At 42.1% G+C, this 12,291-nt stretch overlaps 1 protein-coding gene across 4 annotated transcripts in view; it reads right to left on the reverse strand.

Moving 5' to 3' along the window:
* POLR3H (RNA polymerase III subunit H) overlaps nucleotides 1-12,291 on the reverse strand; it is a 128,245-nt gene that overhangs the window by 101,301 nt on the left and 14,653 nt on the right. For all 4 annotated transcript variants that reach the window (XM_075832292.1, XM_075832293.1, XM_075832294.1 and 1 more), the window contains exon 2: nucleotides 2,179-2,307. In XM_075832292.1, the coding sequence (XP_075688407.1) occupies nucleotides 2,179-2,289 (111 nt within the window). In that variant the 5' untranslated portion in view covers nucleotides 2,290-2,307. The remainder of the gene's footprint in view (nucleotides 1-2,178; nucleotides 2,308-12,291) is intronic.

Genomic DNA, 12,291 nt, shown 5'->3' on the forward strand with positions numbered 1-12,291 from the left:
GGCGTGCGGCATCATCTACAGGGAGGCGTGCGGCATCATCTACAGGGAAGCGTGCGGCATCATCTACAGGGAGGCGTGCGGCATCATCTACAGGGAGGCGTGCGGCATCATCTACAGGGAGGCGTGCGGCATCATCTACAGGGAGGCGTGCGGCATCATCTACAGGGAGGCGTGCGGCATCATCTACAGGGAGGCGTGCGGCATCATCTACAGGGAGGCGTGCGGCATCATCTACAGGGAGGCGTGCGGCATCATCTACAGGGAGGCGTGCGGCATCATCTACAGGGAGGCGTGCGGCATCATCTACAGGGAGGCGTGCGGCATCATCTACAGGGAGGCGTGCGGCATCATCTACAGGGAGGCGTGCGGCATCATCTACAGGGAGGCGTGCGGCATCATCTACAGGGAGGCGTGCGGCATCATCTACAGGGAGGCGTGTGGCATCATCTACAGGGAGGCGCGTGGCATCATATACAGGGAGGCTGTAAATAGTGTCTAGGTGAACATGTGACCTTCCTTTTGCTGTTTTTAGGGGGTTGGGACAAAAAAAGCCTGACCAATGAAATTCATCAGTTTTTTTTTAACGGCCATGAAAAACTGATGCAAAATGGATGTCAAACGGTCATTAAAAACGGACAGACGGACTGGAAATGGATGAAAATTTAGAGACACACTGATGCAAAATGGCCATGAAAAACTGACAGTTGATCAGTTTTAAATGGACATTTTTTTTCACTGTCGTGTGAATAAGGCCTTAGACATAAAAAAGGGCTTGTTTGTTTGTGGGACAAGTTGTAGTATTTACTCCAGTTTTTTCTGCATTTTATGCCAGAACTCGGTCACACGTTGCTTAGTAAATCTCCCCCAATATGTTAACTTTATTCTATAGGTCGTTACCTATATGGGAAAAATAAATATTACTTACTTTTTTTTATGTTTGATCACTTTTATTCATTACATATCTATATGCCAGTACATTAGCCTGTGTATTGATAGGTATGCCCCAACAACTGCCTGTATACTAAATATGCCCTAACTGGAAATATGGTGAAACAGCCCTAGTGTCCTTCAATGAACCCTGAGCGGTCTTTCCATAGAAGGTTTAGGCCACGATTGTGTCACAAGTATTCCCTATGATGTGGTCAAAAGGGGGTTCCACTCACTTCAATTCATTTGGAATACCGTGATCAGCATTGATTGTGGCATTCAAAGTGTTAACGACAGAGATTAGAGCTTTCTCTGATATCCGCTATTAAAGTGGAGCCATGGGTGTGTGTTACAGCCATTGCCCCGCTACTGATCGCACGGGCACTTTTGCTCTGCCCTTGCAATCAGCAGGACAAGTACATTCACCCCGATGCGGTAACGTCCTACCGCTCATAACGAGCATACTCGTCATTAGTCATCAACGGGTCAAAAAAACAGTTCTGGAACATATTTTCTTAGAACTCTGTGTTGTTCAGTTCCTCTGTCATTTCTTCTAGAAGTTTATGAATAAATTGAGTGTAAGTGTATGTTCACACGGCCCATTTTCGGCCGTTTTTCGGGCCGTAAACGCCCGAAAAAAATAGTCAGCAGAACGCCTCCAAACATCTGCCCATTGAACAGAACGGCAATCTGTTCCGATGGGCCATTTTTTTACGCGCCCGTTTTTCAAAATGTCCGCGTAAAAAAACGGCCGCAAAAAAGAAGTTCAGGTCACTTCTTGGGACGTTTTTGGAGCTGTTTTTCATAGACTATTGAAAACAGCTCCAAAAACGGCCGTGAAATAATGGCGCGAAAATCGCCAGTGGCTTAAAAAACTTCTGAAAATCAGGAGCGGTTTTCCCTTGAAAACAGCTCCGTATTTTTCAGACGTTTTGGACTCAGCGTGTGAACATACCCTTATAATTCCCCTTATCCACGGGGCGTGTCCAAACAGTCTCACAGTCTCTAACACAATCGATTGGACAGGGTTATATTGTGTAGGGACACACCCTTAAATGGTAACACCCAGTTGTCAAATTATTCATGAGCAGGAACAGCACAACAGGGAGTTCTAAGAGTAGGTGCTCTATAATTGTTATTTCATGGGGGAAACAATTATTTTGTAAAACAGACATATCAGGAGAGGTGACAGGTCCTAATTATCACACATTATTGATACTTGTGGAAAATTTATCTTGCATTATATTTCACCTTATTGGCTAATTTCTTGTTCAGTTCTTCAGCAATTGAGTCATTTAGTTTGCGTTCAAACTGCCATGGGGTCGTCCGCACAGTGTCCACCATTTCTACCAGGACAAACATAGTGGAAGCTGACAAGGCCTGCAAACATAGAAAAAACATATGCAACAAAAAATGGCAGTTAGAAAATCACATCACACTTTTGTGAGGTTTGTGAATACAATAAAAAGCATAATAATCGGCACATCATACATCCCATTACTCAAATAATGGTGTGTTCACATCAGCGTTAAGTTCCGTTGATGGGTTCTGCTAGACCTTTCCGTCGGAGGAACCCATCAACGTAAAGGCAAATGGAAACCATAGCTTCTGTTTGCATTACCATTGATTTCAATAGTAATGCTTCCGTTGCAAATGGTTACCATTTGTTTCCGTAAGGTTTCCATTTTTTTGGTGGAAACAATAGCACAGTCGACTAGAAATTTATGTCTGAATCAAGAGAATTGGAGACCAAAAATCTGATTGTAGGATAGGAACATACATGGCATAAACAATGCAGATTTTACGCCACGGATTAATTGCTGAAAATCTGCAGCTTATTACAGTAGCAGCAATTTGGGTGAGATTTCAAATCTTGTCCCCACACAGTGGAATAAAGCCGCCGAAAAAAAACGCTCATATATGTACCTGCGGTGCGGTTTCTTCAGCCGCTGCAGTGTATCTGCCCTGAACACGCTGTGTAACAACCTATAAAATACAGGGTTTACACACCTTAAACAAGTGAGAGCATGCCCAAACCCTATATATTTATTGAAAGCAGACAACCTGACAATTGCCTTGACGTGATGTTGCCAGCCATCATGTAATTTTGTGCCAAACAGGAATTATTTAAAAAATAAAATTATAATATACATTTGCTCCTAAAACTCACATATAAGCAAAGGTTTGCAAACAGAAACTATGTAAAAATAATAGATCAAGGTGTGAAAAATTCATATATATACCACATACGTCTACATCAACAAGAGGTTGTGTTCTCAAAAATGCTAAAACAGAGGACATTAAATATTTGGGCGTCATCCACAAATGTGTTAAAAATATATACTGCACATGGCGAACAGCTATCAAATTCTAAATTTTTTAATAGAGCACAGTATACGGTGTATAAAAATACAATAAAAATATAATGACCTTCAAGCAACTTTGCATCAAACAGTGATTATAAGCAAATACTGTATGAAAATTCAACTTTGTGACTAAAATGTCGATTCTGGTACAACTCCTTTACCCCTTCACGCTCCTTGACGTACTATTCCATAATAATGATGAGCGTATCGCTCGCGCTCAGTGACGGAGAAGTACGTCACGGAAGAAACGGCCATTCCGGCCCCCCCCCCCGGCACATACAGGAGCTGTGATAACTGCTGTCTCGTACAGCAGTTGCCACAGCTCCTTCAGCAGGGACTGATCGCGGGTGTCCCTGTTAATTAACCCCTTAGAATCCGCGTTCATTAGCGATCGCAGCTTCTTAGGGGTTACAACACGAAAAAGAAAGTGGAAAAAAAGTTTCATAAAAAAAAAAAAGGAATAAAAGTAAAAAATCCCTCTTTTTCCCTAATCAGTCCTTTATTATTAACATTTTTTATAAATAAACTATAAATAATTGGTATAGCCGCGTCCGTAACGGCGTGAACTACAAAAGAATTTCGTTATTTATCTCGCACGCCATACTAGAATCACAATTTTTTGGTCACTTCACCTCCCAAAAATTGTAATAAAAAGGAGGAGATCAAAAAGTTTGTTACGCAAAAAACAAGTCCTTACACGGCTTTCTTGATGAAAAAAAAAAAAAAAAAAAGTTATGGCTCTTAGATTATTGCAAGACAAAAAGTACATAATCTTTTATAAAAAGTATTTAATTGTGCAAACGCCATAAGACATAAAAAAAAAACAACAAAAAATATACATATGGCATCGCCGTAATCGTATCGCCCCGTAGAAAAAATTAATATGTCATTTACAGCGCACAGGGAATGAAGTAAAAAAAAAAATAGAATAAAAAACAATAGTAGAATTGAGGTTTTTTTTAGACACCACACCTCTTAAAAAATAGAATACAATCTGATCAAAAAGTCGCATGCACCCCATGAGAACTACAATAAATTCCTCATGGGGTCTAGTTTCCAAAATGGGGTCACTTTTAAGGGGTTTACCCTGAACTGGTACCTCAGAAGCTCTGCAAATGCGACATGGCGCCCAGATAGCAATCCAGCAAAATCCACATGCCAAATAGCGCTCCTGCCTTTCTGAGCCCTGACGTTTGTCCAACCAGCAGTTTATGACGACATAAGGGGTATTGCCGTAATCGGCAGAAATTGCTTTTCAAATGTTGTGGTGCTTTTTCTCCTTTATTCATTGTAAAAATTACAAATTTGCACAATCAGAGAAATATGTGATTTTCAATTTCACATACTAATTACAGTAAATGCAGCAAACAACCTGTGGGGTCTAAATGCTCACTATACCCCTCGATAAATTCCTTGAGAGGTGTAGTTTGCCAAATGGGGTCACTTTTGGGAGGTTTCCACTGTTTTGGCACAAGACCTCTTCAAACCGGACATGGTGCCTAATGAATAGGAGGCCTCAAAATCCACTAGGTGCTCCTTTGCTTCGGAGGCCTGTGCGCCAGTCCATTACCAAACTAGGGCCACATGTGGGACATTTCTAAAACTGCAGAATCTGGGCAATAAATATTGAGTTGTGTTTTTTACAACAAAAAAAAGAAAAAATTGAATAAAAAAGGATTTTTTCAATAAAAAATGAAATTTGTAAATTTCACCTCTACTTTTTCTTAAATTCCTGTGAAACGCCTAAAGGGTTAAGAAACTTTATAAGGGGCGTGACCGGAAGAGCATGGAGAAGTGTTGCCTCGGCTCCGTTACACCAGACATCTCAGCGGCTCTAAACGGCTTTAACTAAAACTATATTCTCGTCAAACAATGCACTACGACTTGCCTCATACTTCTAGACATGGGGAAGTCAAAAAAGAAGGAGAGTTCAGCGAGTTTTTTCCTTCCACGAGGTCCCAAGATGGCGCTCTTACAAGACGGGACATGGAACCTGAAGATAGAAAAACTCCATCGCCAGCTTACTCACTTGTTTCTACAGCCAGTGCTCCGGGATCTGTTCTTTCTCCTCAGTACCTCATTTCCGAGTGGACCTGACACTCATCGGAGTAATGCCGCAGTACTCCCCATTTTGTCCCCTGTGGATGGCGGGATGCCATGTTCCATGCAAAACTTACCTCGATCGATGCAGACTGTGTCGGAGGACATACTTAATGCTATGCTAGAGGGTTTGAGATCCTCTCTCCAGAAGGCAGGGGCGTAGCTAGGGGGGGGCAGGCGGCGCATGTGCCCCGGGCGCAACTGAGAGTGGGGCGCCAGTGCCACCTCCTCCTGCACTATAATTGTACCTGTGTCTATAGGACACAGGTACAATTAGAAGCAATGAATGACCGGGCACGTTCCGTGCCCGGCTGTTCAGCGCTTTTGCATTGGGGAAGCGACTGGTACCTTTTGTACCAGTGAAGCTTCCATCGATGAAAGGCGCCGAGTGACAGGGAAAGTCATCCTGCCCAGCCAATCAGCACCTTTCATAGACGCTGCGTTCAACCCCCAGGAGACCTGCGCAGAAGAGAGCAGGTCTCCATGGCTGCCAGACGGCGTGGGAGCGGGAATAAGGTGAGTTTGAATAGTTTGTTTATTTTTTTATTGTAATAACAGCGTGTGGCTGTATCTACAGGGGGGACTTTATCTATGCAGGGGGGACTTTATCTACGGGGGGGGCCTTTATCTACGGGGGGGCCCTTTATCTACGGGGGATGGACTTTATCTACGGGGGATGGACTTTATCTACGGGGGATGGACTTTATCTACGGGGGGGGGGGGGAATTTGTCTGCACGGGGGGGCTTTATCTACACGCGGGGGGCTTTTTTCTATGGAGGGGTGTTTATCTACAGGGGGGGATATCTATGGAGCACCATATACAGGGGTGGGCTATAGCTACAGGGGAGCTATATAGTATATAGCCCCCCTGTAGATATAGCCCCCTGTATATATAGCCCACCCCTGTAGATATAGCCCACCCCTGTAGATAGTTTCCCACAAATGGCTCCCCCTATAGTGCTCCACAGAAAGCCCACCCCTGTATATAGCCCCCCCTGTACATATAGTCCACCCCTGTATATAGTGCTCCACAGATAGCCCACCCCTGTATATAGTATATACAGGGGTGGGCTATCTGTGGAGCACTATATACAGGGGTGGACTATGTAGTGGAGCACTATATACAGGGGTGGACTATATGTACAGGGGTGGGCTATCTGTGGAGCACTATATACAGGGGTGGACTATCTAGTGGAGCACTATATACAGGGGTGGGCTATCTGTGAAACACTATATACAGGGGTGGACTATATGTGGAGCACTATATACAGGGGTGGGCTATATCTACAGGGGGCTACATACAGGGTTGGGCTATCTGTGGAGCACTATATACAGGGGTAGGCTTTATCTACAGGAGGCTATATACAGGGGTGGGCTATATCTACAGGGGGGCTATATACAGGGGTGGGCTATCTGTGGAGCACTATATACAGGGATGGGCTATATCTACAGGGGGGCTATATACAGGGTTGGGCTATACGTGGAGCACTATATACAGGGGGGCTATATACAGGGGTGGGATATCTGTAGAGCACTATATGGGGAGCTATATGTGGGACACTATACAAGGGTGGGCTATATGGGGGCACTATCTACAGGGGGCTCTATGGGAGGCACTATCTATAGGGGGCACAGTGTGTGTGTATGGGACACGGTGTATGGTGCTATTATAATTAGAGGTGCAGTGTATGGCGCTATTATATTTAGGGGTGTAGTGTGTGGTATAATGAGAACTTTATCTTTATTTATAGGTGCAGAAATGTTGGAAAATTGAGAAGCTGAAGACATGTGAGCGGCAAACTGCAGAAATGGTCTGTGACCGGGAGAAGTCATCATAGAGGTCTGGACCGGATGGAGAAAAAGAACTAGAATCTGAGACGTCACCGGTGAGTCACTTAATGTAAATGTTTATTCTGCCTCTAATCAGTAATGTTGTCACTGTATGATTTGCAGTGAGATGATTATGATAGGATTTATTTTTTTGTGAAACAGCAACTCCCAGCATATCCTTACCATTGTTCGGTCCATGCTGGGAGCTGTAGTTTTACGCCGTACAAACCTGTACAGCAGGGGTTGCACTAAATTGAGCTGCATTTGTGCTGGTGCTGTATATATGTACTGATCTTGGTTCTGGTGTTGTGTATAGAACCATATTGCTTGTAAAACGTACAAATGTTTTTATGCTCACGTTACATAAAAAGAAATGTGGAAAAGAAATGACACGTCGATTGGTAGAGAAAACAAACACGGTGAGGGGGAACGAGATGTCGGGAAAGAGGTTGGGGGGGGGGGCGCCAAACTGAATCTTTGCCCCGGGTGCTGGAGAACCTAGCTACGCCTCTGCAGAAGGACATACAGACAGCCTTTCTGAATATACAGGCCGAATTCTCTGCATTAGGAGAAAGAACGTCCCACATGGAGACCAAAATGGCAGAATTTTCAAATGCTCATAATGAGCTAGTTGATCTTAAAGAGGCTCTGTCAGCACATTAGTGGCCTATATTGTACATGATGTGATCGGCGCTGTAATGTAGATTACAGCAGTGTTTTTTTATTTAGAAAAACGATCGTTTTTGACGGAGTTATGACCTATATTAGCTTTATGCTAATGACTTTCTTAATGAACAACTGGGCGTGTTTTACTTTTTGGCCAAGTGGGCGTTGTGGAGAGAAGTGCATGAAGCTGACCAATCGGCGTCATATACTTCTCCCATTCATTTATACAGCACATGTGCAGCCACATAAACACACTATAACGTTACTGCAGTGTCCGGACAATGAATTTACATTATCTCCAGCCAGGACGTGATGTGTATTCAGAATCCTGTCACTTCTGTAGTGTCTCTGTGATATTTACAGCAAGGCAAACGTAATCTCGTTTGAAATTACAGGTTACATCGTAATCTCGCGAGATTATGCTTGCCTTGCTGTAAATATCAGAGACGCTACAGAAGTGTCAGGATTCTGAATAGACATCACGTCCTGGCTGGAGATAATGTATATTCATTGTCAGGATACTGCAGTAACGTTACAGTGTGTTTATGTGGCTGCACATAGCGATATAGTTATATCGCTATGTGCTGTGTAAATGAATGGGGAGAAGTGTATGACGCTGATTGGTCAGCGTCATACACTCCTCTGTAGAACGCCCACTTGGCCAAAAAGTAAAACACGCCCAGTTGTTCATTAAGTAACTCATTAGCATAAAGCTAATATAGGTCTTAACTCCGTCAAAAATTATAGTTTTTCTAAATAAATAAAAAACTGCTGTAATCTACATTACAGCGCCGATCACATCATGTACAATATAGGCCACATATAATGTGGTGACAGAGTCTCTTTAATACTTCTTTGAAGGAAGAGGAGGGAGCCATGAAATTAGCGGACATGGAGGATCTCTCCAGGTGAAATAACGAGCGATTTAGGGGAACCGATTAAACCGGAACTTGGGAAATTTCTCACTGACTTTTTTGTTACTCTTTTACCTGATGCGCCCCAACAAGATCTGCTTACTGATAGAGTGCTCCACATTCCGAAGCCTAAGGAATTATCTGCCGCCATTGCCACGGATATTATTGCTCGGTTGCATTTTTACCATTTTAAAGAACAGATGATGCAAGCGGCTAGAAATCCTGTGGATCTACCTGAAAGACATGTCTGTATTTACAGATCTATCCGCTGGCGAGAAGGGAATTTCAGGAAGCTGCAAAAATCCTGAGAATGCATAATATTCCCTATACATGGTGTTTTCCAGTAGAGATGGTGATCTCGAAAGATGGCAGGAAAGCGATTGAGACTTCTCCAGGGAAAGTAATGCAACTCATTCAAGGTTGGCAGTTGGATCCAAACCCCTCTTCTACTCCTCCAAAACAGAAGTCCACACTTAGATTGGAAGAAGAATGGGTAACTAAATCTTGACCGCGTTTTGGTAGTTCTGCTGATGGAACTGGAGTCTTCTGTTTCGTTCGAGTGATTTGAAATATGGTGGCGCAAGTCCTTGCTACCATTGTTTTCTTATCTTCTAAAACTCTTATGTTTCATATATAGGTCATGGTACAGTTCAAGTTGAAACACTGCAAATGATGTGTCTCTTTTCCTTCCCAAGTCATCCTGCCTTTGGTTGCGATGTTTTCTTATTCAGGAACTTGTTCAATGTATGTATTTATGTTAGTTTTAATTATTTTTCTGTTCTCAGGTCCATTCGGGCATGTGTAAGATACTTTGAATATAGTGATCTCATTCTGATTCATGTGTTAGCAAATAGTCCAATGGGGGTTCCATTAGATGGCCATATTTTTTCAGTGAAATGGTGTTGCAAATAGTCTCGCTCAATGTAAAGGGACTTAATAGTCCTTTTAAACAGTCTATGGTGTGGAAGGAAGCCCAAAGAACACATGCAGATATCATATGTATTCAGGAAAAACATTTAAATCAGACAGATATTTGTAGACTCATCATAAGCACTTCCCACATATTTTTGTTTCTCCTGCACTAAAATGAGGAGTGGCTATAATAGTGAGGAATTCGGTAGCTTTCACATTAAAGTCGTCTCAGATTGATCCGTATGGGAGATACGTCATGTTAGTTTGTGATATTAGCAAGGTTGCATATACCTTAGTGTCAATCTATGTTCCCAACAAGAGACAAAGGAGGTTCTTTCAGTCTATTTTTAAATTGATTACTTGACACAAATCGGGTTCAATCGAGTAATGTGGCCTTCTTTAGATACTACTGTTCAAAGGGTAACAAATAAACCTTCAGATTTGTTTGATCTTGCTCATAAAGAAGCCCTATTGGATGTCTTGAGGCTTCAACACCCTTCTGATAGAGATTATACTTTTTTCTAATCCACATAAGACTTACTCTCTGATTGATATGATTTTTGCTGATAACTTATTGGTTCAACGGGTATGGTCTTCTAGAATTAGAACCATAGACTGGTCAGATCATGCTCCAATATTGGTTTCCATAGCGGAAAGTACGGTACTCCTCCATCATCCCTATGGTGTCTTAATAATTACTTTTTGCAATCCCCTAAATACATAAATACCATTGAGAATTTATTAAGTGAATTCTCCTTAAATAATATATGTCTGAGGATTTTTCTTATAACACACTTTGGTGTGCTCATAAAGCATATATCAGAGGTCACTTCATTAGCATCGCATCTAGAGATAAAAGAATGAAGGCTGAGTTGCAATTACACTTCTCTACAATTACTCAACTCAGTGTATGTAATAAGCAGATTTAGGGTATGTTCACACGGCCTATTTACGGACGTAATTCGGGCGTTTTTGCCCCGAATTACGTCTGAAAATAGCGCCTCAATAGCGCTGACAAACATCTGCCCATTGAAAGCAATGGGCAGACGTTTGTCTGTTCACACGAGGCGTAAATTTACGCGCCGCTGTCAAATGACGGCGCGTAAATAGACGCCCGCGTCAAAGAAGTGACCTGTCACTTCTTTGGCCGTAATTGGAGCCGTTATTCATTGACTCCAATGAATAGCAGCGCTAATTACGGCCGTAATGGACGCGGCGTTCAAGCGCCTGCACATGCCGGTACGGCTGAAATTACGGGGATGTTTTCAGGCTGAAACATCCCCTTAATTTCAGCCGTAACGGACGCCCTCGTGTGAACATACCCTTACGGTCCTTAAAGGGCAGATAGGATTAGAAATTTGCTAAATCAAATACACCAATTTTATATAAAAATGAACAGTCTCTGAGGGGGTTAAAGCGAGATATTATGGGTATCATAACAAAGCCAGTGCTCTTTTAGCTTCACATCTTAAACAAAAATCCACCCAATCTAGGATCCCTTTTTTGTATAACGCAAACAAGGAGAAAGTTTTTATACCTCAAGACATAGCTAATGTGATGGCAGATTATTACGCTGACTTGTATAATCTTAAGGATAATTTAGATTCTATACAACCCACCTTGCCCAACATCTCTTCCTTTTTTCGACATGTGAACCTACCCTTAGCCTCCTCTCAGCAACTTGAGGACTTATCTTCATCCATTTCTGAAATTGAAATTCTACCGGCGATTAGGTCTTTGAAATCTCATAAGGCTCCAGGTCCAGATGGTTTTACTACCAATTATTATAAGAAGTTCAGCTCTATTCTGTTGCCTCACTTGTTGAATCTATTCAATTCCATACAAAATGGAGGCAGGTTTCCTGATGAAATGTTAAGTGCCACGGAAGTTATCTTACCAAAACCGGGGAAGTCTCGCGATAGACTGGGTAATTTCAGGCCTATATCACTTTTAAATACGGACCTTAACCCCTTAAGGACGCAGCCTAGTTTGGGCCTGAAGACTCAGAGCCCATTTTTCAAATCGGACATATTTCACTTTATGTGGTAATAACTTCGAAATGCTTAAACCTATCCAAGCGATTCTGAGATTGTTTTCTCGTGACACATTGGGCTTTATGTTAGTGCTAAAATTTGGTCGATCTATTCAGTGTTTGTGAAAAATAGCTAAATTTAGAGAAAATGAAAATAGAATTTTTCTGAATTTACTTGCATCTGCTTGTAAGACAAAGGGTTATACCACCCAAAATAGTTACTAGTTCACATTTCCCATATGACTACTATATGTTGGCATCATTTTTTTGAACATCCTTCTTTTTTTTTCTATGACGTTACAAGGCTTAAAGGAACAGTGTCACCACAATTTTTTTTTTAATATGTTAAAGATGTTAGTGCTTTATTAAAAACGTTTGGATTAATTTGTGTGTTTGTGTGTTACTTTTTTTTATTTTTACACTTTTTCTTCCCTATGGGGGCTGCCATTTTTTTTCCCATTTCTGTATGTGTCGATTAACGACACATACAGACATGGAATACGGCAGCTCCAGTCCCATAGGGACTGCGAACGGGGCCCGTTC

This window comes from Rhinoderma darwinii, chromosome 7 (genome assembly GCF_050947455.1).
Source record: "Rhinoderma darwinii isolate aRhiDar2 chromosome 7, aRhiDar2.hap1, whole genome shotgun sequence".
NCBI lineage: Eukaryota > Metazoa > Chordata > Amphibia > Anura > Rhinodermatidae > Rhinoderma > Rhinoderma darwinii.